The following is a 25,579-nucleotide window of genomic DNA, read 5'->3' as shown; positions in this document are numbered from 1 at the left end:
TAGGAGGCTTCCACCTAACTGTATAGGAAATGTATTCACCACATCCTATTATACAAATAATCCTTACTTCAAGTCAAATTCATATTATCTAATTTTTGCACTCTTCACCTACAGAAGCTATTCATAGAACCTAGATTCTCCTTTCATCACACTACTGCCAGCAGGAAATTTAAGCAACGAAAGATTCTGCTAAATTTTCAAGGGTATGTTTACCAGAAAATAACATTCCAGAATGGATAAACCTAGGTGGTATGACCTAAAAGCTACACAAATCATTTATTTATAGCTGTTATGTTTTAATCACTGGATAGTTTTTAAAGGCTTAAAAAAATTAATGGTTTTTGCTATACAAAAGCAACTATGTTTTCCATGAAACATTAGCCGTCACATTAATACAAGGTTTTATCATTAATTATACTGGATTATACAGGAGTTTATGTCTACAAGATGACTGTTAAATATCTGAATTTCCAAACCATTTCCAAATAAAAATGAAACCTGGTCCTAGTAAATCTTACATGAATTAAAAATCCATTTACAAAACAGAAAATTAAACATAAAAAATATAACCTCAATTTAATACATTTGCAGATAAAACATGTAACACTTTTTCATCAAAAAGCAAAACATTATACATATGTAAACACTGCCACCTTTTGGTATATTTAGGAATTGAGCTTCTAAATGGTACAAAAATATCTTTAAATGTAACAGATGAAAAAGGGCAAAGCAAGAAATTTAAAAACCATCAGTTTACAATTTAATAACATTAAGGTGTAATAAATGAGTTATTTTGTAACAAATATTTTCAAAAACAGAAATATTATCTCATGTTTATATGTTTTTATTTCAGTCTCATGAGGGTGTTGGAGCATCATTTCATTTCAAAGAAAACTGAGGCTAAGAAAATGCTAATGCTTGACCCAAATATCCCTCAGTTAAGAATGGTTGAGTTATCAGTATCTTGAAATTGCTAGTTTTTAAATTTCAACATTAATTCCTCAATGAGTCAAATCCTATAATTATCCTGTTACAGTAATGCACACATTTCTATCCTGCCTGAGAGTCTACAAAATTTTATTATTTGTACCATGTTTTTTGTATACACTTGCAAAGAAAAGATACTTACGTTTTAAATTATTACATGAAGAACACACAAACACTGACTACATTCACACAGCTGTTTACATTTCACAAACACAAAAACTCTTCATCTAATACAGTATTCTTCCCACCTCTATGCCAAAAGAAAAAACTTTCACTGAAAACTGCAAAGCCTTCTCTCAAAAATCCTTGTTTATGGCTTGCATGTGGTTTGCAACCTACCTAAGACATAAGATAAAAAGCTGCTACAAATGAGATGGAAATGATAAGCTTCAAATATTCTCCTAAGGCTTCTTTGCCTTCATTTGATCTTGTATTTAGATGTCTGTACAGGATTTTCAACGTCTTCTACTTTTACCTCTTTCATAGATTTCCTGAATAGTTTTTATGAGACCATAACATTCATCCTAGAAGACTAGCTAACAATTTAGCTCTCACATGGAAAAAAGAAAATATTCTCAATGATCTTTTATCTTTGATTCACTTGTTCCTATGAATTTTACTCAAAGTGCAGTCATCGAGTAGTTAGTTCGTTATGGAGCAGATTTCAAAATCAGTTAATACATAATGAATCCATATTAAATTACTGTACACTTCCATTCAATTAAAAAGAAAGAAAGAAAAACAACAGCTAATAAGATGGTGGCTAAAATGGTTACTGAAAACAATGCAAGAGAAAAAGCAAAGAGCAAGCCAGAGGGATGAGCCAGAAGTACTATACCTTCTGTGAAACAGAATTCCACGGTCAAATGCAATCACTAGACGTTAACTCAGAAATGTTCATTAATTAGCCTCACCTCTTGTTCATAATATATCCAAGAAAAAGCACAGTATAAGATAAACATCTGTAAACTTAGCTATTTCTAAAAATGATTTAGTGGGAAAGACTGAATATAAACACACTAAACATACATTTTTGAAGGACTCCCTGTGACCTCACAGCTCTTTTTTTTCACCACCGGGAGGGCTGGATGCACTCCCCGCCAAGAGTAAAAAACATTCTAGATTTTCTCTAGAGACTCTTGATTTCTCTCCCCTCTTTCTGAATGGATGAAAAATCCCACTTTGAAGGCCCTTAGTTTTACTTCTTTTTGTTTTTCTCCCTGGATAGAAAGGGAAAAAGGAAGGAGGACGTGCCACTCTCCTTGCCACTCTGTTATGCCCCCTTAGCAATTGCTGAAAATAACGCATCTGAATACAAGCAACGCTCCAAGATGACTTCTCTCTCTGCAAGTGCACAGGCATATACACAAATACATGGAAATATATAAAACCAAATTTTATTATGTTCGAAGGAACATCAAAATTTCTAATACTGAATTCAATCCCATTAAACTGAAAGCAATGACTACTTCCAACTTAATAAGAATGGATTAAGTTAGATTTCTGATTCAATATAACTTGTAGTGTCCATGTCAGGCAAAGTGAGAGTACGAGGATCTTATCCAAGACTGGTCAGGACCACGCAGACTGGACTTGACAGCCACTAAATAGGATCCTACTGAAAAACACAAAGGACTCACACACGTACCACACACCACGTGTATTTAACCTTTAGAATACGTTTTAATTTTTACTCTGCTATAAAGATTAGAAAGAATAAAGTTACTTCAATAAATTATAGTCAAAAAAATTATTTTTACTTGCTCACTGATGCACACACAGAAGACACCTGCGTTCCCACTGTGTGCCAGGTACTGAGTTTGATGATGATGGTACCAAATACACACTGCCCATGTTTGTATGCACTAATATTTAATCTTTAGAAAGGACTGCTGCTGTCATCTTCATTAAACAAATAAGGATACTAAAGCACAGAAGTATTGTCATTTGCCCAAAGTCACAAAGCTAATACGTGGTAGTAGCTGGTTTTACAGACTGGCTCAATATTAATAGCTGGCTACAGTCTGCTCTTAATCACTAAGCAACAGTGTCTCTGAGATGCCAAAGGTAAAGATGATTAAGACAGAAGGAACTCACACACCATGGGAGAACATGTTAAAAAGATAAATTACCCTAAGACAGGAAGTAGCTGAGGTACCTCTCTCTTTGTCTCTAAGCCAGGGGAAATAAGCTGAAAGGCAGCAGTACAAGTGGAGATACAGCTATACAAGGCGTTAGGATCTAAAATGACATATTAGGGGATCGAAGGTATAGTCACAACACACACACACACACAAAAGCTCTTAAATCACCCATATATATGATATACATGAATCTGTGTATATAACACGGTACAAGAAAGAATTCTTAGCAACCCTTAAATTTGAGAATCACCAAGCTACAATGAAGGAAAGAGCAAAAGGAAAGTCTCTGCAAATGCCTGGACATTCAAATCATCTTGAATTAACCATCAAACACATGTTGGAAAGTGGGAATTAGTGGGAAATTTTAAGTGCTGTAATTTAGTCCATTCTCTTTTAATATTAAGCCTCTTTAACCTTAATATATGTTAAGAGATTTGGGGATTAATGAACTAGTCAAGATGCATCTTATGCAAAGGTTTGTTTTTGGTTAAGTGTGAAAGTAACATAATGGTAAAGGTATCATATGTTTGTCCTCAGATTCAAAAACTCCAACTTCAGCATGCTCCTCCAAGCAACAGGACAATGACCACAGTCTAGAACAAGCACAGTCAGGGCAACAGAGCAATGACAATGTCAAACAGTAAGCCGTGAATGAATCATTTCACACGTGGCCTCCAGCATATGTATGCGGTAGGCTGGCATCTGAGCTGGATCATGCTGCCTCTGAAAAGGTCAATTGGTCCGATTCTTATCTAAGTACTACTAAAAAGTTTAAAAAGCAATAAATCAGGATAAAATAAAGTGTTAACTAATTTAATAACTTCTAATAATTTTATTAGAAGACTATTTGTAACGTGAAATTCACTTTTCATATTAATGGCATAGCTGCAGTGATCATGTAATGTAATACTGCCATCTATTGTCCAAGAGCTAAAAATGCATCATGTCTTCAATCCAAACCCACTAGAATTTTAATGGCCAAAAAGAGCCAACATTATTTTACATGTTCCAGTGTCAACATCTCAAAAAAGGTTTTCTTCCCCAAAATCAGACACAACAATGCAAAAAATACATATTTTTAAGTGAAGTTATTAGGGTAATTACTCATCTACCCATTTTCTTAAAAAATAAAATTTAAACACAGGCTATTTCTAAATGAATTATCCAAAAAGTTTCTCAAAATCTCAAAGGGTAATATGAATCATTAAGCAAGTTAGCAAAAGTGAAGTTTCTGAAAATCTATCAGTCTTTGCCAATTGTGTTACTCATAAAAACTCTAAAATACTAAAACTCTAAAATATTTTAAGTTGCTCAGAATCAGAATGCCAGCAATTTTGAAAATACTAGTCATCTTAATATAACTGAGTACTCCACAGCAGTTTATTCACAAAAAGTAATGCTGCTCTTTGTGCGCTGCAGTCCTACCACTTACCTGCTACAAGAAATGCAAACAAGAAGTTTAAGTGACCTGAAAAGGTCAGGCCAAAAGTGAGACAGGATGAAAAACGATCTTCAAGTTCCCAAAGAAAGACAATAAAAAAAGGTGTAGTTTTCCCAAATCCGCTACTGAGAAAATTGAGAAAAAGAGATTAAAACTTTTATCAAAATAACTTGATTATCATGCAAGTTATTAACATTACTGGGCATTCACCTTGGACATAATACTAGGCTAACCAAGACAGGACCTGGAGCCAAAATATTTTAGAATTCACAAGCGTGAACTAGATTTTTTCTTTATCTCTGTAAAAGGTGAAGATTCTCTTCAACCATGCAAGCTCACTCTCAAGCATAAGGAAAACATTGCTCGGGATTTAAACAACAACAAAGTTAACACTACTTAATTTGTATGGGTAACCACAATTTAGTACAGAATCAAAACTAGTGCCACTTAGGAGGCTGTTTGTTGAAGCATCTAGTTTTGTGTTTCATATCATGACAAGAGGAGATTCCTGTTGAGATGAAAAGAGGAGTTGAAAAATAACAAACTACATGTTCCCATGCTCTATTTAAAGAAAACTAGAATGTAGAGATCAGAAAAATCAGCATGTACCCTATTTTATGTCACAGTAATAAAGAGTCCCAATACCCTTTTAAAATGTACTAAAACATCTTTTTGAGATGTTTCATTCTACTAAAGCATTGCAAAATTTAAATAAAAGTTCCAACTTAAGGAATTTAAATTTTAGGAACTTGAATAGAGAAAGTTATTCAGTCTTTATAACACAAGAATAATAAAATTCCTTATGTAATGAAAAGCAATTTTCAACCATTTCTCAGTCACAATGGGCTCATTTTAAAATAAAGACAACCTGACTTCCTAGGTGGCGCGGTGGTAAAGAATCCGCCTGCCAATGCAGGGGACATGAGTTCGAGCCCTGTCCTGGGAAGATTCCACATGCCATGGAGCAACTAAGCCCATGTGCCACAACTATTGAGCCTGTGCTCTAGAGCCCATGAGCCACAACTACTGAGCCCATGTGCCACAACTATTGAAGCCCATGCGCCTAGAGCCCATGCTCCACAACAAGAGAAACCACTACAATGAGGAGCCTGTGCACCACAATGAAGAGTAGCCCCCACTCGCAGCAACTAGAGAAAGCCCGTGTGCAGCAACAAAGACCCAATGCAGCCAATAAATAAATAAAATAAATAAATAAATTTTTAAAAAATAAAATAAAGACAACCTCCTTGCAAGACCTTATAGGGAAAATGGGTAAAATTTAAGGGTAAATATAATCTAAACTAAACTTCAATAAAGTTGCTTAAAATTAAGGAAAAAAAATTTATAGGAAAAGCATTCGTCACAATATGCCAGTTAAGGTATGTAATATCTTCACTACAACACTTTCCTTGAGAAATGCACATATCTGGCTTCATTTTCAGGTGACATATGTTACTATATTTTTACAAAGTCTATTTATTCCTGAGGCCACAAAATCAATAGTAATAGTTTTCCAGAAAGTTATGCCGAACATACAGTAATTAATTACATATATTAATGGCCTCCCAAAATGAAGCACTTTTAAGACCCAACTATAAAAATGGTTTCTCAATTACATTTGTCCACATCCTTCAAAATGATGGAGTCTTTCATTAATACACACACACACAACCCTAATTAATTCTCTTACACTGACTTTCATTTCAGGCTTTGGTTTTTATTCAGGAAATCAAATCTGTTCTCTGCAATCTCCACTTTAAAAATCATACTTTAACCCTTTTAAATAGCTTCTCACTTTCCACAGCTTCAACCAACGCATCTTTTACTTTGTCACCATTCCCAATCAACTTTCCTCAACAATAGGGAGATATGGCTAAAGAGCAAATCTTGACTCAATTCCTTCTGAGATCACAAAAGGACTTTTTCTGGTTCAGGCTAGCCACTGCAGAATTCCCCAAGATAGGATTCCAAAATTTCAGCCACCTAGAACAGAAGGTCTGATCAAAAAGAAACCATCTAGTTCCACTGTTTCAACCCCGCTTGTTTATTATACATATTGCAACGCTGTGTGCCTAGAGGTCTCATTTTATATTTAGAGATCTCCAATTACTTTCTACCTCCAAATCCTAACATTGTGAGTTGTTTTGTTTTTTTCTGTCTGGGCAGATTAAAAGTAGGGAAGCTTCCAAACCTCTTTAAGACTTCTATCCTTTAAAGCTGGGTCTGTTGCAGAGACTTCATAGAAAGAATACAGCTCAGTGATCCAATACAATTGTCATCCCTGATACAACTGGTACATCACTTTTATTTTGCTGGAAGTCACACCCTGAAAAAAATGTCTACTTCTACTACCCCTGTGCCATCAACTCCTCATACAAGACCAGCTTTTAATAAAATTCTCAACTTTTCAGGTGATATAATAGTGGCAAAAAGTAACCAGAAAAATATTGACTTATGAAGAATATCCTTACTAGTTTATGCAAACAACCTAATATAATACTCCCACAGTAACAAGGGAGGGAAAGTGAAAGTAAAAGACTCAGAAGTTAAGAAAGTACTTTTAAATAATTATCTTAAGGTTATAGTTTTCTAGGACATAGGATACGTATAAATGTAAAAGCTTTTATTAGCCTGAAATGCCCACTTGAGGACATTTCACAGGTCAACAGATATAGTTCCTATTTTAGTGTAGGAAAGGCTTTGCCTCCCTTTATATAACCCCTTCTATGTTTAACTTCTGGGCTTCAGAATAATGCTAAGACTCAACTACACCTATAAGCTGATGGTCACCCTTTGCATTACAGGCACTCTGCAAATGATCACAACAGAATTTATTTTCACTACAATTCCAGATGGACTTCAAAACTTTCAGATAAAAGAATCACCTTTGGCTAGAGAATAAAGAATTTCTGCAGGGAAACTCTGCATTACATTAAGAAAATGTTCTACTCAGCACATAACTAAACCCCTCATTGTAAATACTAATTACTAATATATATAATTTAAGTCAGGAACCTAAACATCAGGATATTTTTAAATAACTTTTTCAAAGCCCAGGTTAACAAAGTCTTTGTTCTGTCTTTATCTCAAAGCTATGTAAACTTAGCAACAGATATGAGTGTTTTACAAACTGTAAGACACTATACACATGCAAATAATCACGGTGATGGTAAAGGAGCAGGAAGGCTGAACTAAAGAGGTACGTATGGAAGGCAAGTTAAAAGCCCTGCACTAAGATGGTTGATGATTCTTTCACTGAATTCCATTGGAGGTTCAAGAAGAATACAAAACTCAAATAGATGTTATTAGATATGTTCCACTGGGAGATGATGTCAATTTATGATTAAAGAGGTGGGAACGGACCAGGAAGCTCTCAGCTGACACTGCTGTCTGTAACTAAAGAAACAGCTTACTTCCAACTCCTAACTCAGTGCGAAAATTAATAAGTTGAGCATATTCCTGCAGTATCGACTCCTATGATATGAATCCCCCTCTACTCCTCCAAAAGAAAAGAATAGCTTCGTTAAGGATCACATATAAAAGACTACTAACAGAAGAAATTTCAAACATGAAGGGCAGGACTTCCTAGGTGGCGCAGTGGTTAAGAATCCCCCTGCCAATGCAGGGGACACGGGTTGGAGCCCTGCTCTGGGAAGATTCCACATGCCGCGGACCAACTAAGCCTGTGCACCACAACTACTGAGCCCATGTGCCACAAGTATTGAAGCCTACATGCGTAGAGCCTGTGCTCCGCAACAAGAGAAGCCACTACAATGAAGAGCCCGCACACCACAATGAAGAGTAGCCCCCGCTCTCAGCAACTAGAGAAAGCCCATGTGCAGCAAAGAAGACCCAACACAGCCAATAAATAAATTAAAAAAAAAAAAAAACTACTCTAATAAAAGCCATTAATATTATTAAAGTTCCATACTGGACTGCCTTTAAAATATCAACTCTGAGAGACCACACAGCATAATGCAAAGATCAGAGGCTGTGGGGACAGACAGATATGTCTCAATATCAGCTCTAGCACAGATTAGTTGGCTGAAGTTGTGTAGGTTATATGTCTTCCTTCTTAGACTCAATCTTGTCTTAAAATATGAAGTAATTTCATGCCAAAGTTATCTCACTTGATCCTTATAACCTATATGAAATGCCTAGCATACAGTAAGCTTTTAACCAGTTCAGCTCCCTTCCCTGGAAATGTGTACAAAAATCCTGATTTACCTTTAAACCAGCAGGCACAAAATAACGTATCACTTAAGAGGACGTCCTAGGTGGCACAGTGGTTTAAGAATCTGCCTGCCAATGCAGGGGACACTGGTTCGTTCCCTGCTCCAGGAAGATCCCACATGCCGAGGAGCAACTAAGCCCGTGTGCCACAACTATTGAGCCCATGTGCCACAACTACTGAAGCCCACACGCCTAGAGCCCAGGCTCCACAACAAACAGTAGCCCCCACTCGCCACAACTAGAGAAACTCCACATGTAGCAACAAAGACCCAACACAGCCAATAAATAATAAAGTATCACATAAGAGAAGAATACACCTTACATTTTTCATTTAGTTGTATTTTGAAGATGTTGAAGTCTACTGCTTTCAGTAGACTTAATTTACTCATCTTAATATCTTTTATTATGTAGGTAAACTCAAGATATTAGTGTGAAATGTCATGGCCACCAGTTCTTAACACAGATAAGAAAGCAGGCAAAGTTGTTTTTTTTTAAGAAACTTTATATGCACTCATACTTTAATTACGTACAAGAAGTATGATTTCCAAAAACCCAAGTCCAAACACAGAAGCATAGCTTTAATGTCCTTGAAATTCTGCTGTGCACAAGTGTGGTTCTTGAATGTACAACTTAAAGATTTCCATATATCAATTTCATATACCCCACTGACCTGTTTTAAAATTTAAAACTATTTCAAATTAAATGGCCATGTCCAAAAAATATGCTTACACTTTAGGCATTTAATCATAATATTATGACCTTTACCAAATAAACCAGTGTTTGTTTCTACAGCAATAAAGAGATATTACTTTTCTTAATTCAAACATAAGACTTTATACTTTTTTTCCTTTTTTTAGTAACTTTATTTTTTAGGAATTTTAGATTTACAGAAAAAATAAGAGCATGTTACAGAGTTCCCATATAACCTGCACCCAGTTTCTCCTGTTATTAATATCCTACATTAAGATGGTACATTTGTTATAATTAGTGACTAATATTGATACATTACTATTCGCTAAAGTCCACAGTTTATTCAGCTTCCCTTGGCTTTTACCTAACAGACTTTATATTCTGACTTGACACTAACATCAAGCATTTCTAATGTAAAAAACACTTTCAATAAAAGCAGGTTCTACCTACTTCCCCTGTATTATCAAAAAAACATGAAAGAATACACTAAAAGAGCTTGACCATTTACTAAAATAATGTCTCAGATTTAGCATACAATATGAAGGCTTTTCCTCTGCCAGAACACAATAATTCTCTTGTATGCTGGAATCCACATTTAGTGCATTTTCACGTCTTTACACCTCCTAGCACTACACCCTGTAACACACATCACATACCGAGAACTTTTGCTGAATGAATAAAGTATTTACAAATATATAAAGAAACTAACAAGAACTGCAGCAGCCCAGCAATTTTAAAATGATTTCTCTGAACCTGTGGGCACCCAAGCCAAACGCTCTATTCTGACTTAGGTAAGCTTATCACAAATATTTCGCGTATATAACACATATTATTATCATGTGTTTATGAACTAGAACCTCATTCAACAGTCTTGTGATGGACTTTTTTCCACTAACCAAAAGGCAATACTACGTACTCACAGCACATGTGACTACATACTAAATGTAACATAGCTCTCTCCACATATCCCTATCTTTATGTAAATGAGGACTGTCCCTAAAGCAGGTGGAAAAAGGTGTGGTCACTGAGCTAGGCAATGGTTATGAGTTCTTTGCTGAAACTGTATAAGAGTTGTGACATTCTGAAGATATCCAAAAAGTATAAGAATCACTGCTGTAAACATTTTTTGAAACTCTTTTAGAACAGTTTTCAAAATCAGTTAAGATAAACAAAAAATGCCTTATTTTTAACTAAGACAGCATTGTTCAATATCATATCATAATACTTTGTTCATCAGATCTGGCCTCAAACGACCTGTGACCATTCTAACACTAAATATATTCTCAGGATATAAAGCTCTGCCACCAATGAGGACAATGAAAATAATTTACCAACATTCCAAAAGAAGTAATCCAAAACAATAACCAAAGGCAGCATTATTTGGGGGGGGGGGGGGGTAGTCTATAAAAACTGCTCACTTGAAGAATACACTCATGAAATGTATGTGTTCAAATCTCTTTTTTAAAAAGCTACTGTACCTACAAGTACAGTTTGATTGCTTTCCACAATAATAATTTAATTCTATAATACAAACAGGTATCTGAGTTTTAGGGAATGGCATCATTTCTACTCAGCAGGTTTCATTCTTTGAAATGAGAAGGAAGCAGGCATTATAAGTTATAAACCACCCTTCTCCTCAAAATAAAAAGGATTTGAAAGAGGGAACGAACAAGTGCTTACTACTCTGAGTAAGCCTCTGTGAGGTCTTACTATGGAGTAATTATATTCCTAGATTCACACAGTTAGAAGCAGCAATTTCAAGAATATACCTACATAATCTCTCTTTCTTCCCCAAATAGTAAAAATATCTACCATTGGTAACAGAATTCTGCATTTCTCTCTATACTGTTTTCAACAGCCTCTGTGTACATTATACATAATCTATTGTATATCTCATTCTTATCAATTACAGAGTTAAATGAAAATATTTTAGGTCTACATTTGATTAATAAAATATTTAAAACTATTAGGCAATAATAATGTTTATAAACTCCCATTATTTCACAATAACAAGAAAGACCACTGGCAAAGGTATCCAGAAATCATTCATATATCTAACCTAAATAAAAGATCTGTAGAGATTTCCTTATTAAATGTTTTATGGAAGTTAATGTTTATATTTTCTGGGCCTACAGTACCTAGACAAGAAAAGTGATCCTATAATCTACTGCATGCCAGCCAGACCAGAATTAAAAACATTATAAATTTCTGCAGTGGGTCAAATCAACAGTATATAAAATCAATACAAACACAGAAGTATAACAGGACATAAAAGTAATATACTATATTAATAAAGAAAAATAAATTTCATATTCAAGTAATTGGTTTCTTAATTTTCCCTTTTTACTGTTCCCTAGTAAGTCAAAATTAGGTATACATAACAAAGCTTAATATTATTGTGTAAACACATCAAAACTGTTATTTTACATAGAAGAGTACTAAGATTAAAAAACTGCTAATGGACTAAAACAAATTAAAATATGTTGGATATTTAATATTACCTAGGATAAGTCAAGCTTTGAATTTTTTTTTTACTATTTCAGGAAATTACCTTAAAGGCTATTTTCTTAATTTTCAAATGCACCATCAGAATGTCCAGGCAAGTCCAGGCTAAACTATACAAAAATTACTAATGAACACAGAAAAGGGATTCTAAAAGCAGATTGAGTTTTTTTTTTTACCTGTTTTAAGATTGATTTTGCTGTCTAAAGAATGAGTTATCAAAAACAGAGTTAATGACATATGATCATTTACTTACTGAAGGAAACAAGGCTATGAAAAGAATAACTTTCCAACCTGCCGCACTCCTCAATCCACCTTGAAGCTAGGACCAGCCAATTCTACATGCTAAGGCAATTTGCTATGCAATATAGACTAGTGGTCAAGAGCAGTGTTTCGCAGCAACAGACTTTACTGCTCATGTGATTTAAAATAAGAAACAACCTCTCCATTCTCACCTATAAAGGTAGGGATGCTAATATGTCTTTATATCACAAAGACTAAGCATGATAATACAAATAAAGCATTGGGTCATGGCCTGCCACAAAGCGTTCAAATTATATTCCCATTTAATATACATACAACAGAAACAGATACAGATGTGTATGTGCCAGTTGGTATACACACATATTTCCTAACTCTGTCCACTGAGAAGACCCAGAAGCACTTTACGATGGCAATGAGCATATCTAGTGCCCAGATCTCTGGTCTGGTTCTAAACACTATTCTCCTAATAAAAGGATTAAGAAATTCCTTGGAAAGATGGTTGCTTCCGAGGCTGGGGAAGGGGAAATACAAGATTAGAACATTTTGAGGTGTCAGAAAATAAGGAAGTGCTCAAAAAGGAACAGAGATATGTTTGAAAGACACAAGAGCCAGCCTAAACAAGGTGCTACGGCCAAAGTTGGAACAATACAAGCAACAAAATAAATAATGATAGGGACTTCCCTGGTGGCGCAGTGGTTAAGAATCAGCCTGCCAATGCAGGGGACACGGGTTCAAGCCCTGGTCCAGGAAGATCCCACATGTCGAGGAGCAACTAAGCCCCTATGCCACAGCTACTGAGCCTGCACTCTAGAGCCCGCGAGCAACAACACCTGAGCCCACATGCCGCAACTACTGAAGCCCGTGTGCCTAGAGCCCATGCTCTGCAACAAGAGAAGCCATCGCACTGAGAAGTGCACACACCACAACGAAGAGTAGCCCCTACTCCCTGCAACTAGAGAAAGCCCTCGTGCAGCAACAAACACCCAACACAGCCGATAAATAAATAAATAAATAATAAATAATGATAGCTCTTAAAAAGGAAGGAAACTGAGTTATCTGCAGTGAGGTGGATGGATCTAGAGTCTGTCATACATAGTGAAGTCAGAAAGAGAAAAACAAATACTGTATGCTAACACATATATGGAATCTAGAAAAATGGTAATGATGAATCTAGTGGCAGGGCAGGAATAAAGATGCAGATGTAGAGAACGGACTTGAGGACACGGGGCTGGGGGGGCGGGGCGGGGCGGGGGGGAAGCTGGGATGTAGTAAGAGAGTAGCACTGACATACATACATTACCCAATGTAAAATGGATGGCCAGTGGGATGCTGCTGCATAGCACAGGGAGGTCAGCTCGGTGCTTTGTGACAACCTAGAGGGGTGGGATAGGGATAGTGGGAGGAAAGCTCAAGAGGGAGGGGATATGGGGACATATGTAAACATATGGCTGATTCACTTTGTTGTACAGCAGAAGCTAACACAACACTGTAAAGCAATTATACTCCAATAAAGATGTATAAAAAAATGCAAAAAAAACCCCAATGAAAGCTCTGAACTATACCTATAAAACAAAACAAATATCCATGAGTCCATACTGATATAAACAAACTGGGGGAGAAAGGACAGCCCTTCCTTACAGAAGACTCTGATTAACACATGTGGAAGAAAAGAAGAAAATAGAAAATCACCACTAAGCAAATAACACCATTGCAGACAAGATCCACCAACAGATACTCAAATTATCGAATACTAAAATTAGTAAGCAAGAGGTTGAGGAAACACAGCATAGTCATTAGTTACAATGAGAACAAAAGCAACTTTATTGTGGAGAAATCTGGCGGACAAGGGTTAGTGTACTAACATCATGAACCCCACCTCCCCGACACGATGCACTGAGAAGGATATAATATCACTTTTGTGCTCTTTTTGCCAAAAATGCATAACTACCTTATTTTAATCATGAGAAACTATCCGACAAATCCAAGGTGAGGGACATTCTACAAAATAATCGACTTTCAGAAGTGTCAAGGTCATAAAAGACAAGAAAAAATTTGAGCAACTGCCACAGATTGGAGGAGACTAAGGAGACACCACAAATAAACAAAAGGTGAGATCCTAGATCCTGGAACATAAAAAGGATGTCAATGGGAAACTTGGCAAAATTCAAACAAGATCTGTAGTTTAGATGATGCTATTGTACTAACGCTGATTTCCCAATTTATTAATTATACTATAATTACGTAAGATATTAAGTTTAAGGGAACTGGGTAAAGGGCATATACAAGCTCTTAATGTTACTACTTTCCTATAAGCCCAAACTTATTTCAAAATAAGTTTTCTTAAGTTTTTTAATATTTTTTTTAATATTTAGTTTCTTTTTAAATATTATACACACGCACACGTGCACACACGCGCACACATACACAGAGTCATCCCTCAGGATGTTCAGGGGTGGCAGAGACCGAAATCTGCACATCCTCAAGTGCCACAGCTGGCCCTCCATATCCGAGGGCTCCACATTCAAGGATGCAACCAACCACGGACTGTGAACACAGCAGTGTACGTACTGAAGAAGGCCCCCAGTAAGTGGACCCACATAGCTCAAAGCCATGTTATTCACAGGTCAACTACAGTTATCTAGACAACATATATTTTGTAACAGCTATCATTTTGTTTTCCCTTAACATCATTATGTTATGCTAAAATATTCTTTAGTTGCTGAAATCAGAATAGATGTCTCTAAAAAACCGAGCTCTGAAAAATTTAATCAATAAAATACATTACAGATCTCATTACCTGTAATTTTATATCCATAAGCAGCTAGTTGTCCAGCCATATATTCTCCATCTGAATTATTATGAGAACAACCCCATGTTCGTATCCAAATTTTCTGTATGCCTGGAATAGTGCTGTTAATCAATTTAGAAAAAAAAAAAGTCTCATTAAGGGATTTTTTAAAATAAAAAGCACTAGGTAATTTCTGGGCACGTTATGCGAAAACACTCACTCACTGCAATCCACTCACAAGCTATTCATTAAATGCACCAACTTAATAGATAATGTGCTGTTTGTTACACCAAAAGTCTAAAATTGAGATAAAATAACAGCACAGAATTCTAAGTTAAGACTCTCTATATAAAAACTATCTTTTCTCTGAATTGTATTTTAAATTCAATACTACTTAAATACTACCACTAAGTTCAACTCCTGCAAAGGTACAAATAACAATAGCACAGAAATTGGTTCCAGCAGCAATGGCAAATTAAAATTAAACACATCTAAAGAATACTATATACTATTTACAATCTTTTATTTTATAACCTACAGATATAAATAACTGAATCAAAATGAAAATCTGTCACCCTAGAGCATTATTAAAAGCATGCCATATATAAAGAGTTCTAAAAAATGTAATATTTTATAGCAAAAAATAATAAAAAATAAATAAAAAATTAAAAGTGTAATATCTTTACCAAAGAAATAAAAGGACTTTCAACTTGGTTGCCCTAATAATTAATAATTAAATAGACATTACCTTAACAAAATTTTTAGGGCAAATTTAATAAACTTCAGTCATTAAAATATAAGCAAATTTGAAATCCCTGGATCTTATGAATATGTTCCAAACAAAATAAAGTGTAATAAAACTCTCAACAATTTACTAGATAAACAAATATAAGCATATTAAAATTACGTAACTGTGTAATCCTTTCTGGCTACGTTGTATTAGAATTTCACCAGAGACCTAATTCAACAGTATAAACAGCACAATAATGTGTGTTCAATGCCTTTAGATGATCCACAAGTATTTGTAAATTTTCTAAGAAAAACCAAGTGCCCAAACCACCACTACCTCACAAGAATCACGAATTCCAATAATATTTTTAATGTGGAACTAGCAATTATACACCAACTACTGTAATATCAGAGATCCGGCCAGGGGAGGGTGGGAGCGAGGGAGAGCTGTCTTTGTGCCAAATACTGCCCTAGGCCCTGCCTTTAAGGAACATGCAATTTGATATCTTTTTCTTTTTTCAATCAATGACTTGCTAAATTTAAAACCATTCCAAAAAACAAAAACCCTACATATTTCCTCTCAAAATTTCAAAAATTTTTTAAAAAGAGACATTTATGTATATCATATACAGTAGTGCCAGCCTCTCCCTTGCGGAAAAAAAAAAGAAAAAAAAAGCTTACCTATCACTTGGTGGACTATCTTCCTCTTGCAAATATTTTTGGGTATTTCGCCTTCGCACCTTTGGAACAACGTGCTTTCTCGCAAAATGCCTATCTTGGGGCTTTGAATCTTCTTGTGACACAATATCTTCTATGTCATCCAGGAGTGTATCACAGGATGCAGAAGGCATCTTCTCTATCACATAAAAAAAATTATAGATGATTCAAGCATATGTGTCCCTCACAAAAATCTGTTTAACATCACCTATGAAATAGTCTTGCCAAACTTGAATCTAATAAAGCCTTTAGATTTTAAGTTCAAGTTTACAGACAATACAGGAGATAGCAGAAGTGCAAGAAACACCAGATAAATCTTACTGCTAGTGGGACACTCCAGGGTTCAACTGCAACTATTTCTTCAACAAATTAGTGTCATGGAGAAAAAAGCAGGAAAGGAATTGTTCAAGATCAAAGGAGACTTGAAAGATAAACACACTTTATGTTCTTGATCAGGTCTTACTTTGTCCAACCATTTGTAAGACATTTTGGGAACAACTAGGGAAATCAGAATATAAACTGGGTATTACATAATATTTGGATACTGCTATAAATCATTAGATACAAAGTACTGTCCTTATGTTTAAAATCTTATTTTTTGCAGATGCATATTGAATACGTGGAGGTAAAATATTATGTCTATAATTTACTTTAAAACAATAAAAAATATATTAAGACATGGGAAAACATTTACAACTCAAATCTAGGAAAGAGATATGTTGGTGTTTATTATCCAATTTTACTTTCCTCAATGTTCAAAATTTTTATAATTAAGAAATGAAGGGCTTCCTAGGTGGCGCAGTGGTTAAGAATCCGCCTGCCAATGCAGAGGTCATGGGTTCGATCCCAGCTCCAGGAAGATCCCACATGCCGCGGAGCAACTAAGCCCGTGTGCCACAAAAAAAAAAAAAAGAAATGAAAATGTGGGGACTTCCCTGGTGGCACAGTGGTTAGGAATCCGCCTGCCAATGCAGGGGACACAGGTTCAACCCCTGGTCCAGGAAGATCCCACATGCCATGGAGCAACTAAGCCCGTGTGCCACAACTACTAAGCCTGCGCTCTAGAGCCCACGAGCCACAACTACTGAGCCAACATGCTGCACAACTACTGAAGCCCACGTGCCTGAAGCCTGTGCTCCGCAACAAGAGAAGCCACTGCGATGAGAAGCCTGCGCACCAAACAAAGAGTAGCCCAGCCCCTGCTCTCCACAACTAGAGAAAGCCTGAGCGCAGCAACAAAGACCCAATGCAGCCTAAAATAAAATAAAATAAATAAAACAAAACTTTTTTAAACTCTTAAATATTTAAAAAAAACAAAACACTTATTTGTATTAAAAGTTATATTAAAAAAAAAAAGAAAAGAAAATGTGGACACTGGTTCCAGGAAGATGAAATAAACATATTTTTCCTATCCCTCCCACTAAATACAACTAGAACTCCAGACATATATACAAAATAAACATGAGGACACTTATAAAGCTGGAGAGAAGGCAGGCCAGCCAGGGACCCTCCTTGGGTTTTGTTTTCCCTCCTACAAAATATCCCAGACTTGCAGCTGAAGAAGCCAGCAACCCAGAAATGCCAACAGGTGCAGACACTAAAAGCCCTCAACAAAACAAAAGCCTGTTCTCTTGCCAAAGAACCAGAAAAGTGGCAGCCTAGCAAGACAGAAAACTTTTAGACAATAACCATTCCACTCCACACACACACCAAAAAAACACAAAAATGCAAAACACAATTCAGTGGAGGAAAGATAGCCATTTCAACAGTTAGTGCTAAAGCAACTGGACATTTATAGACAAATGAACAACCTAAGTTTCACACCTTATACAAAAATTAATTCAAATGGATCACTGACTAAAATGTAAAACAAAACTATAAACTTTTAGAAAAAAATCATAAGAGAAAGTCTTCTGGATCTAGAACTAAGTGAACTGTTTTTAGACCTGACACCAAAATCACCAACCATAAAAAGAAAAATTAGCAAGCCCAGACATCACCAAAATTAAAGACTTTTACTCTGCAAAAGACCCTTTTGGGACTTATTTGGTGGCACAGTGGTTAAGAACCTGCCTGCCAATGCAGGGGACACAGGTTCCATTCCTGGTTTAGGAAGATCCCACATGCCGTGGAACAACTAAGCCTGTGCACCACAACTACTGAGCCTGAGCTTTAGAGCCCCTGAGCCACAACTATTGAGCCCACGTGCTGCAACTACTGAAGCCTGAGCACCTAGAGCCCATGCTCCACAACAAGAGAAGCCCGTGCACTGCAATGAAGCGTAGTCCCAACTTGCCACAACTAGAGAAAGCCCCTGCAGAGCAATAAAGACCCAATGCGGCCCAAAATAAACAAATCTTAAAAACAAAACAAAACAAAAAAAAACCTTTTGAGAGATGAGATGTCCAGTTGTAGACTGGGGAAACAAAAGTATTTGCAAACTACATACCTGACAAAGGACTAGTATCTAGAACTCAGAATAGAAGAAAAAAGAAAAATAAGAAAAAAGAAAAAAAGCCAATTACAAAATAGACAAAACAAAAAGAGACATTTCACCTAAGAGGATATACAGAGGGAAAATAAGCACATGAAAAGAGATTCAACACTTCTAGCCATCAGAGAAATATAACCTAAAACCGCAATGAGATATCACTACACACCTGTCACTAAAATAAAAAACAGTAACAATACTAAATGCTGTCAAGAATGCAGAGAAACTGGATCACTCATACAGTCTTGGTGAGAATATAAAATAGTACAGCTGTTCTGGAAAACAGTTTGGCATTTTCTTAAGCTAATCATGATACTGCAAAGCAACCCAGCAACTGTACTTCTAGGTATTTATCCAGAAGAAAAATTAGAACAGTGATACAAAAACCTAAACATAAATATTTATAGCAGCTTTCCCTGCAGGAGCTGAAAACTGAAAGCAACCCAGATGCCCTTCAACAGGCTGAATGGTTAAGTAAACTGGAATACTACTCAGCAACAGAAAGGAAAGAACTATTGACACATGTAACAACCTGGATGAATCTCCAGAGAATTATGCTCAGTGAACAGAGCCAACTGCAAAAGGTTACATACTGTATGATTACATTTATATAACACACTTGAGATTGAAATAACAAAATTATGGAAATGGAGGACAAAATAGCAGTTGCCAGGGATTAAGGAGAGGATGGAGTGGGCAGAAAGTGAATGTGAGTATAAAGGGCAATGTGAACGATCCTTATGGTGATGGAAATGTTCTGTACCCTGACCATATCCGGTGATGTCCAAATTGTTATACTGTAAGTAAATCTACAATTATGTTAAAATAAAATAAGAAAAAACCTGAAAAATAAAACCTATAGGCATACCTCAAAGATAACTGCAGGTTCAGCTCCAGAGCACCGCAATAAAGCAAACGTTACGAGTCACACAAATTTTCTGATTTTCCAGTGCATGTAGAATTTATGTTTACACTATACTGTAATCTACTAAGTGTGCAATATCATATCTAAAATAAGTATATGCCTTAATTTAAAAATACTTTGTTAAAAAAATATTTTGTTGCTAAAAAAAAAAATGTTAACTATCATCCAAGCCTTCAGAGAACTGTAACCTTTTTGCTAATGGAGGGTCTTGCCTCAGTGCTGATGGCTGCTGACTGATCAGGGTAATGGCTGCTGAAGGTGGCCAGCTGTGGCAATTTCTTAAAATCAGACAACAGTGCAGTTTGCCTCAACTGACTCTTTCATGAACAATTTCTCTATAAGCATGCAATGCTGTTAGACAGCATTTTACCCACAAAAGAACTTCTTTTGAAATTAAAATCAATCCTCTCCAACCTTGCCTCTGCTTTATTAACTAAGTTTATGTAATAAATACTCTAAATCCTTTGCTGTCATTTCAATAATCTTCACAGCATCTTTACCAGGAGTAGATTCCATCTCAAGAGATGGCCTTCCTTGCTTATCCGTAAGAAGCAATTCCTCATCCACCCAAGTTTTATCACGAGATTGCAGCAATTCAGTCACACCTAATTCTAGTTCTCTTGCTATTTCCACATCTGCAGTTATCTCCTCCACGAAATCTTGAACCCCTCAAAGTCATCCATGAGAGCTGCAATCGACTTCTTCCAAACTCCTGTTACTGTTGATATTTTGACCTCCTCCAATGAATCACAAATGTCCTCAATGGCACCCAGAATGGTGAATCCTTTCCAAAAGGTTTTCAATTTACTTTGCCCAGATCCATCAGAAGAATCACTATCTATAGCAGTGACAGCCCTTTAAAATATATTTCTTCGATAATAACACTTGAAAGTCAAAATTACTCCTTGATCCATGGGCTGCAGAATGGATGCTGTGTTAGCAGGCCTGAAAAATATTATTCTCATTGTACATCTCCATCAGAGCTCTTGGGTGACCAGGTGCGTTATCAATGAGCAGTAATACTTTCACAGAAATGTTTCCTCTGAGCAGTAAGTCTCAAGAGTGGGCTTAAAATATTCAGTAAGCCATGTCATAAACAGATGTGCTGTCATCCAGGCTTTGTTGATCCATTTACAGAGCACAGGCAGGGAAGGTTTAGTATAATTCTTAAGGGCTCTAGGATTTCCGGGATGGTAAATGAGCACTGGCTTCAACTAGAGTCACCAACTGTATTAGCCCCTGACAAGAGAGTCAGCCTGTCCTTTGAAGTTTTGAAACCAGGCACTGAGCCACTGTAATTATTTTAGCTAGATCTTCTGGACCTTCTGGATAACTTGCTGCAGCTTCTACATCAGCACTCGCTGCTTCACCCTGCATTTTCATGTATGGAGATGGCTTCTTTCCTTAAACCTCATGAACCAACCTCTGCTAGCTTCAGACTTTTCTTCTGCAGCTCCCTCACCTCTCTCAGCCTGCACCGAACTGAACAGAGTTAGGGCCTTGCTCTCGATCAGGCTCTGGCTAAGGGAATGTTGTGGCTGGTTTGATCTTCTATGTAGACCACTCAAATTTCCTCCTTATCAGCAATAAGGCTGTTATGGTTTCTTATCATTCATGTGTTCACCAAAGGAGCACTTTTAATTTCCTTCAAGAACTTTTCCTTTACATTCACATCTTGGCTAACTGGCACAAGAGGCCTAGCTTTCAGTCTATCTCAGCTTCCTTATTAAGCTTAATCATTTCTAGTTTTTTATTTGTAATGAGAGACGTGCAACCCTTCCTTTCACTTGGACACTTAGAGGCCACTGTAGAGTTACTAATTGGCCTAATTTCAGTATTGGTGTGTCTCAGGGGATAGGGAGGTGCGAGGAAAGGAGAGAGATGGGGGAACGGCTGGTCAGTGGAAGTCATGGCACACATTTACCAATTAAGTCCACTGTCTCATACTGGCGTGGTTCATGGTGCCCCAAAACAACTACAACGGTAACAAGGATCACTGATTACAGATCACTGTAACAATCATAGTAATGAAAGAGTTTGAAATACTGCAAGCATTACCAAAATGTGACACAGACACACAGAATAAATGCTGTTGGAAAATGGCACCAACAGACATGCCAGGTTGCCACAAAGCTTCAATCTGTAGCAAGCAAGGAAGGAAGGAAAGAAGGAAGGACAAAAAAAGGCAACCTCTGTGAAGCACAATAAAGTGAAGCACAATAAAATGAGGTCTGCCTGCACTTGAGGACGCTTACTGGCAGAACTACTACCAACACTGTGTCCAAACAGGAAGCAAGGGCTTCACAGAATCATCTCATTAACCATTCATAACAACCCCAGGAAGTAGGTGGTGGTGTTATATACTCACTTCAAAGAGTAATCTAGGGAATTCCCTGGTGGTCCAGTGGTTAGGAATCTGCACTCTCACTGCCAGGGGCCTGGGTTTGAATGCTGGTCAGAGAACTAAAATCCCAAAAGCCGCACAGCTCGGCCAAAAAAAAAGAAAATCTAAAACATAGAGAAGCTGGGACTTCCCTGGTGATCCAGTGGCGAAGAGTCCGTCCTGCAATGCACAGGATGCAGGTTCGATCCCTGGTCGGGGAACTAGGATCCCACATGCCACAGGGCAACAGCCTGCCTACCACAACTACTGAGTCCGCACACCTCAACTAGAGAGCCCAAGTGCCACCAACTACAGAGCCCACGCACTCTGAAGCCCACATGCCACAACTAGAGAGAAGCAAAGAGCTCATGTGCCTCAATGAAAGATTCCACACGCGGCAACAAAGATCCCACCTGCTGCAACTAAGACCCAGAGCAGCCAAAAATAAAAAAGTGAATTTTAAAAGTAAAAAATAAAAATAAAACACAGAGAAGCTAATTTACCCAAAGAAGCACAGGGACTCCATGCCAGACAAGCCTAAGCCCATGTGCTGTGTGAGACTCTATGGCCTACTTAATTACATAAAATGACCACTTCTCATCCAGGTCACCTAAACCAGTATTAAGGGTCCTATACTCTCCACTGGTCTCAAGCCTTTCTGATGAATTTTCCTTCTCTTCATTTGTCAGATTCCCATCTTTCCATTAACTTTCAATCAACAGAGTAGTTTCCAGCCAGGCTCATATTGTGCCCTTGACTATAATGCATGCTTTACAAGTATGACAAACTAGGCCCTGTACGTCAGACAAATCTGTGTTCAAATCTGAGCTAGCTTTACACTGCTCAGAAGAGCAAAAGACCAGAACTAACCCAGATGGCAATCAATCAAGAACTGTTTAAATTACAGTGAACATGCATACCACGTGGTCAGGGTAGGACTGTCAATCACAGGCCTCCTCTTCCCCAGATGCAGCAACGGGGCACGTGACCCACACCTGCCAGAGTAACTCATCCTCTGGGCCATAACGACTGGTTCAGGGTTACACATGCCAAGTCCAGCCAATCAGAATCATCACGAGAACTTCTATGCCAGGGCTAACAGGAGAGCTGGCTTCTCTTCCACTGAAGCGGCTAAGTTAGGAGGCTGTCAACCTGAGGATACTGGGGGCCACCTTGCCTGCCGCACGGCAGAGGCCTACCCAAGGCAGGAAGCCTTCTAAGAGCTAGGGAGAGAAAGCAATACCGACATTATTTGAGCAGCTGGATCCAACCAGAGCCTGCAGCCAGACGCAGCCCTGCTCTACCAGTCACGCGAGCTGATAAATTCCCTCTGCTGCTTAAATTCATTTGACTTGGGTTTTCTGTTCTTGCAAACAAGAGCCCTGGCTGACTCAGCAAACCAGGTAAGGTGAAAAGAACGAAGTTAGTCTTTCCCAAAGTGGTTCTAATTATTAACTATCAATGAAGAAACAGTTCTGTGGTCAAATAAATTCGGGAAATGCTGCCTCTTACAGATTCCCAGTATGCATTAGTAAAGTAAGGACTGGGAAGAACTACAGTAAAGACACAAACTCATTTATCTTAGGAGTTGTCTGAAAATTAATTTCTCACAGATCTCCTCTTCATGAGGCTGCAGACAGTACTAAAAACAGAAGGCCTGAATGAAGCCGACCCTCAGATCCCTTCCCACATTCTGCACAGATGGACGACTTCATTCTCTTACCGGGAAATGGGTCTTTGCTCACGTACCAGTCTGTTACTATGAATAACTGCCCACCTCCCTAAGAACAATCCCTCTCCTCTGACCTGCACAGAATTCCAGCCGTACTTCCTCTTCTTGCATTATCACTAATTGTCTCTCTACTGAATCTTTACTATCTGGGTATAAACATACTGTTATTTCTCCCATTTAAAAAACAAAAAACTTATCTGGACCCCACTCCCTCTACCTATTATCTCCATCACATTTCTATCCTTTAAAAGAAAATTCCTTGCAAGAATTGTCTTCGGTTTCCCCCTCCCATTCTCTAATAAACCGGGCTTTCACCCCCACCGCTCCACCAAAACTGCTGTCCTGATTTCAGTGACTCACAACAGTGTACACAATGGTCAATTCTCAGCCCTCTCACACAACCCCGTCTGCAGCAACTGACACTACTGACCACTCATTCCCTTGAGTTATTTTCTTCACTGGCTTCTGGGATCCCATCCACTGAGTTCTCCTCCTACCACGTTAGCCATTCCCCAAGTCCCCTTTGCTGGTTCCTCTTCTCCTCTCCAACTTCTCCACATCAGAATGCCCCCAGGGCTCCGTTACAGGACTTCTCTTCTCCAGTTACAGACACACCCTAGGTGATCTCAGCCAGTCCTGTGGCCTTGAAATACCAACTACATGCTTATGTAACCAGTCCCAGTCCTCCCCTGAACTTCAGACTCAGATGTCCAACTGCCTATTCAACACCCCTGCTTGAATGTCTAATTATTTCAAACTTAAAAAGTAAAAAACAGAAGGCTTGATCTTCTCCCCACCTTACCCCACCTGCAACCAACAACATCACACCAGATCCTCCCACAACTTTCCTCATCTCACTTAAAGGCAATCCCAACCTTCCACCCACTCAGGCCAAAAATCCTGGCATCATCCCTGACTCCTCTATTTCCTTCACCCTAAATCCATTCCACCAACAGAAGCCTGTTGGCGTGACCTTCCAAACATTCAGAATCTGACTATTTACAACTATACCCACTGTTACATTCTTGGTCCAAACCAACATTAACTAGTACCTGGATTACTGTAACAGTCACCCTGTTACTACCCTTAATTCCTGAAGGACACTTGCAGCACATAAGCCAGGGATCCCTTTAAAATCTAAGTTCATCTCAGGCTTCTGATCAAAACCTTCCCTTTGGTATTCCATCCCTAGAGTAAAAATCGCTACAAAGGGGCTTCCCTGGTGGTGCAGTGGTTAAGAATCCACCTGCCAATGCCGGGGACATGGGTTCGATCCCTGGTCCAGGAAGATCCCACATGCCGCAGAGCAACTAAGCCCGTGCACCACAACTACTGAGCCCACATGCCACAACTACTGAAGCTCATATGCCTAGAGCCCATGCTCCACGACAAGACAAACCACCACAATGAGAAGCCCGTGCATGGCAACAAAGAATAGCTTCCACTCGCTGCAATTAGAGAAGCCCATGTGCAACAAAGAAGACCCAACGCAGCCAATAAATAAATTTTAAAAAAAAAACTTAATGGTGAGATGTCAAAGATTAAAAAAAAAA

The 25,579-nt window shown here is 37.7% G+C and overlaps 1 protein-coding gene across 14 annotated transcripts in view; it reads right to left on the bottom strand.

Moving 5' to 3' along the window:
* Window positions 1-25,579, bottom strand: part of CDKAL1 (CDK5 regulatory subunit associated protein 1 like 1) — a 623,539-nt gene that overhangs the window by 592,538 nt on the left and 5,422 nt on the right. For 5 of the 14 annotated variants that reach the window (XM_057700490.1, XM_057700489.1, XM_057700498.1 and 2 more), the window contains 2 exons: window positions 16,460-16,634; window positions 15,059-15,171 (listed from right to left, as the gene is read on the bottom strand). In XM_057700490.1, the coding sequence (XP_057556473.1) occupies window positions 15,059-15,171; window positions 16,460-16,629 (283 nt within the window). In that variant the 5' untranslated portion in view covers window positions 16,630-16,634. The other 9 variants (XM_057700500.1, XM_057700493.1, XM_057700487.1 and 6 more) reach the window with 7 other exon arrangements.

The sequence above is a fragment of the Hippopotamus amphibius genome, chromosome 11, assembly GCF_030028045.1.
Source record: "Hippopotamus amphibius kiboko isolate mHipAmp2 chromosome 11, mHipAmp2.hap2, whole genome shotgun sequence".
In the NCBI taxonomy this organism is placed as follows: domain Eukaryota; kingdom Metazoa; phylum Chordata; class Mammalia; order Artiodactyla; family Hippopotamidae; genus Hippopotamus; species Hippopotamus amphibius.
The sequence above is the reverse complement of the archived record's forward strand: the minus strand, read 5'-3'. Positions and strand labels throughout refer to the sequence as shown.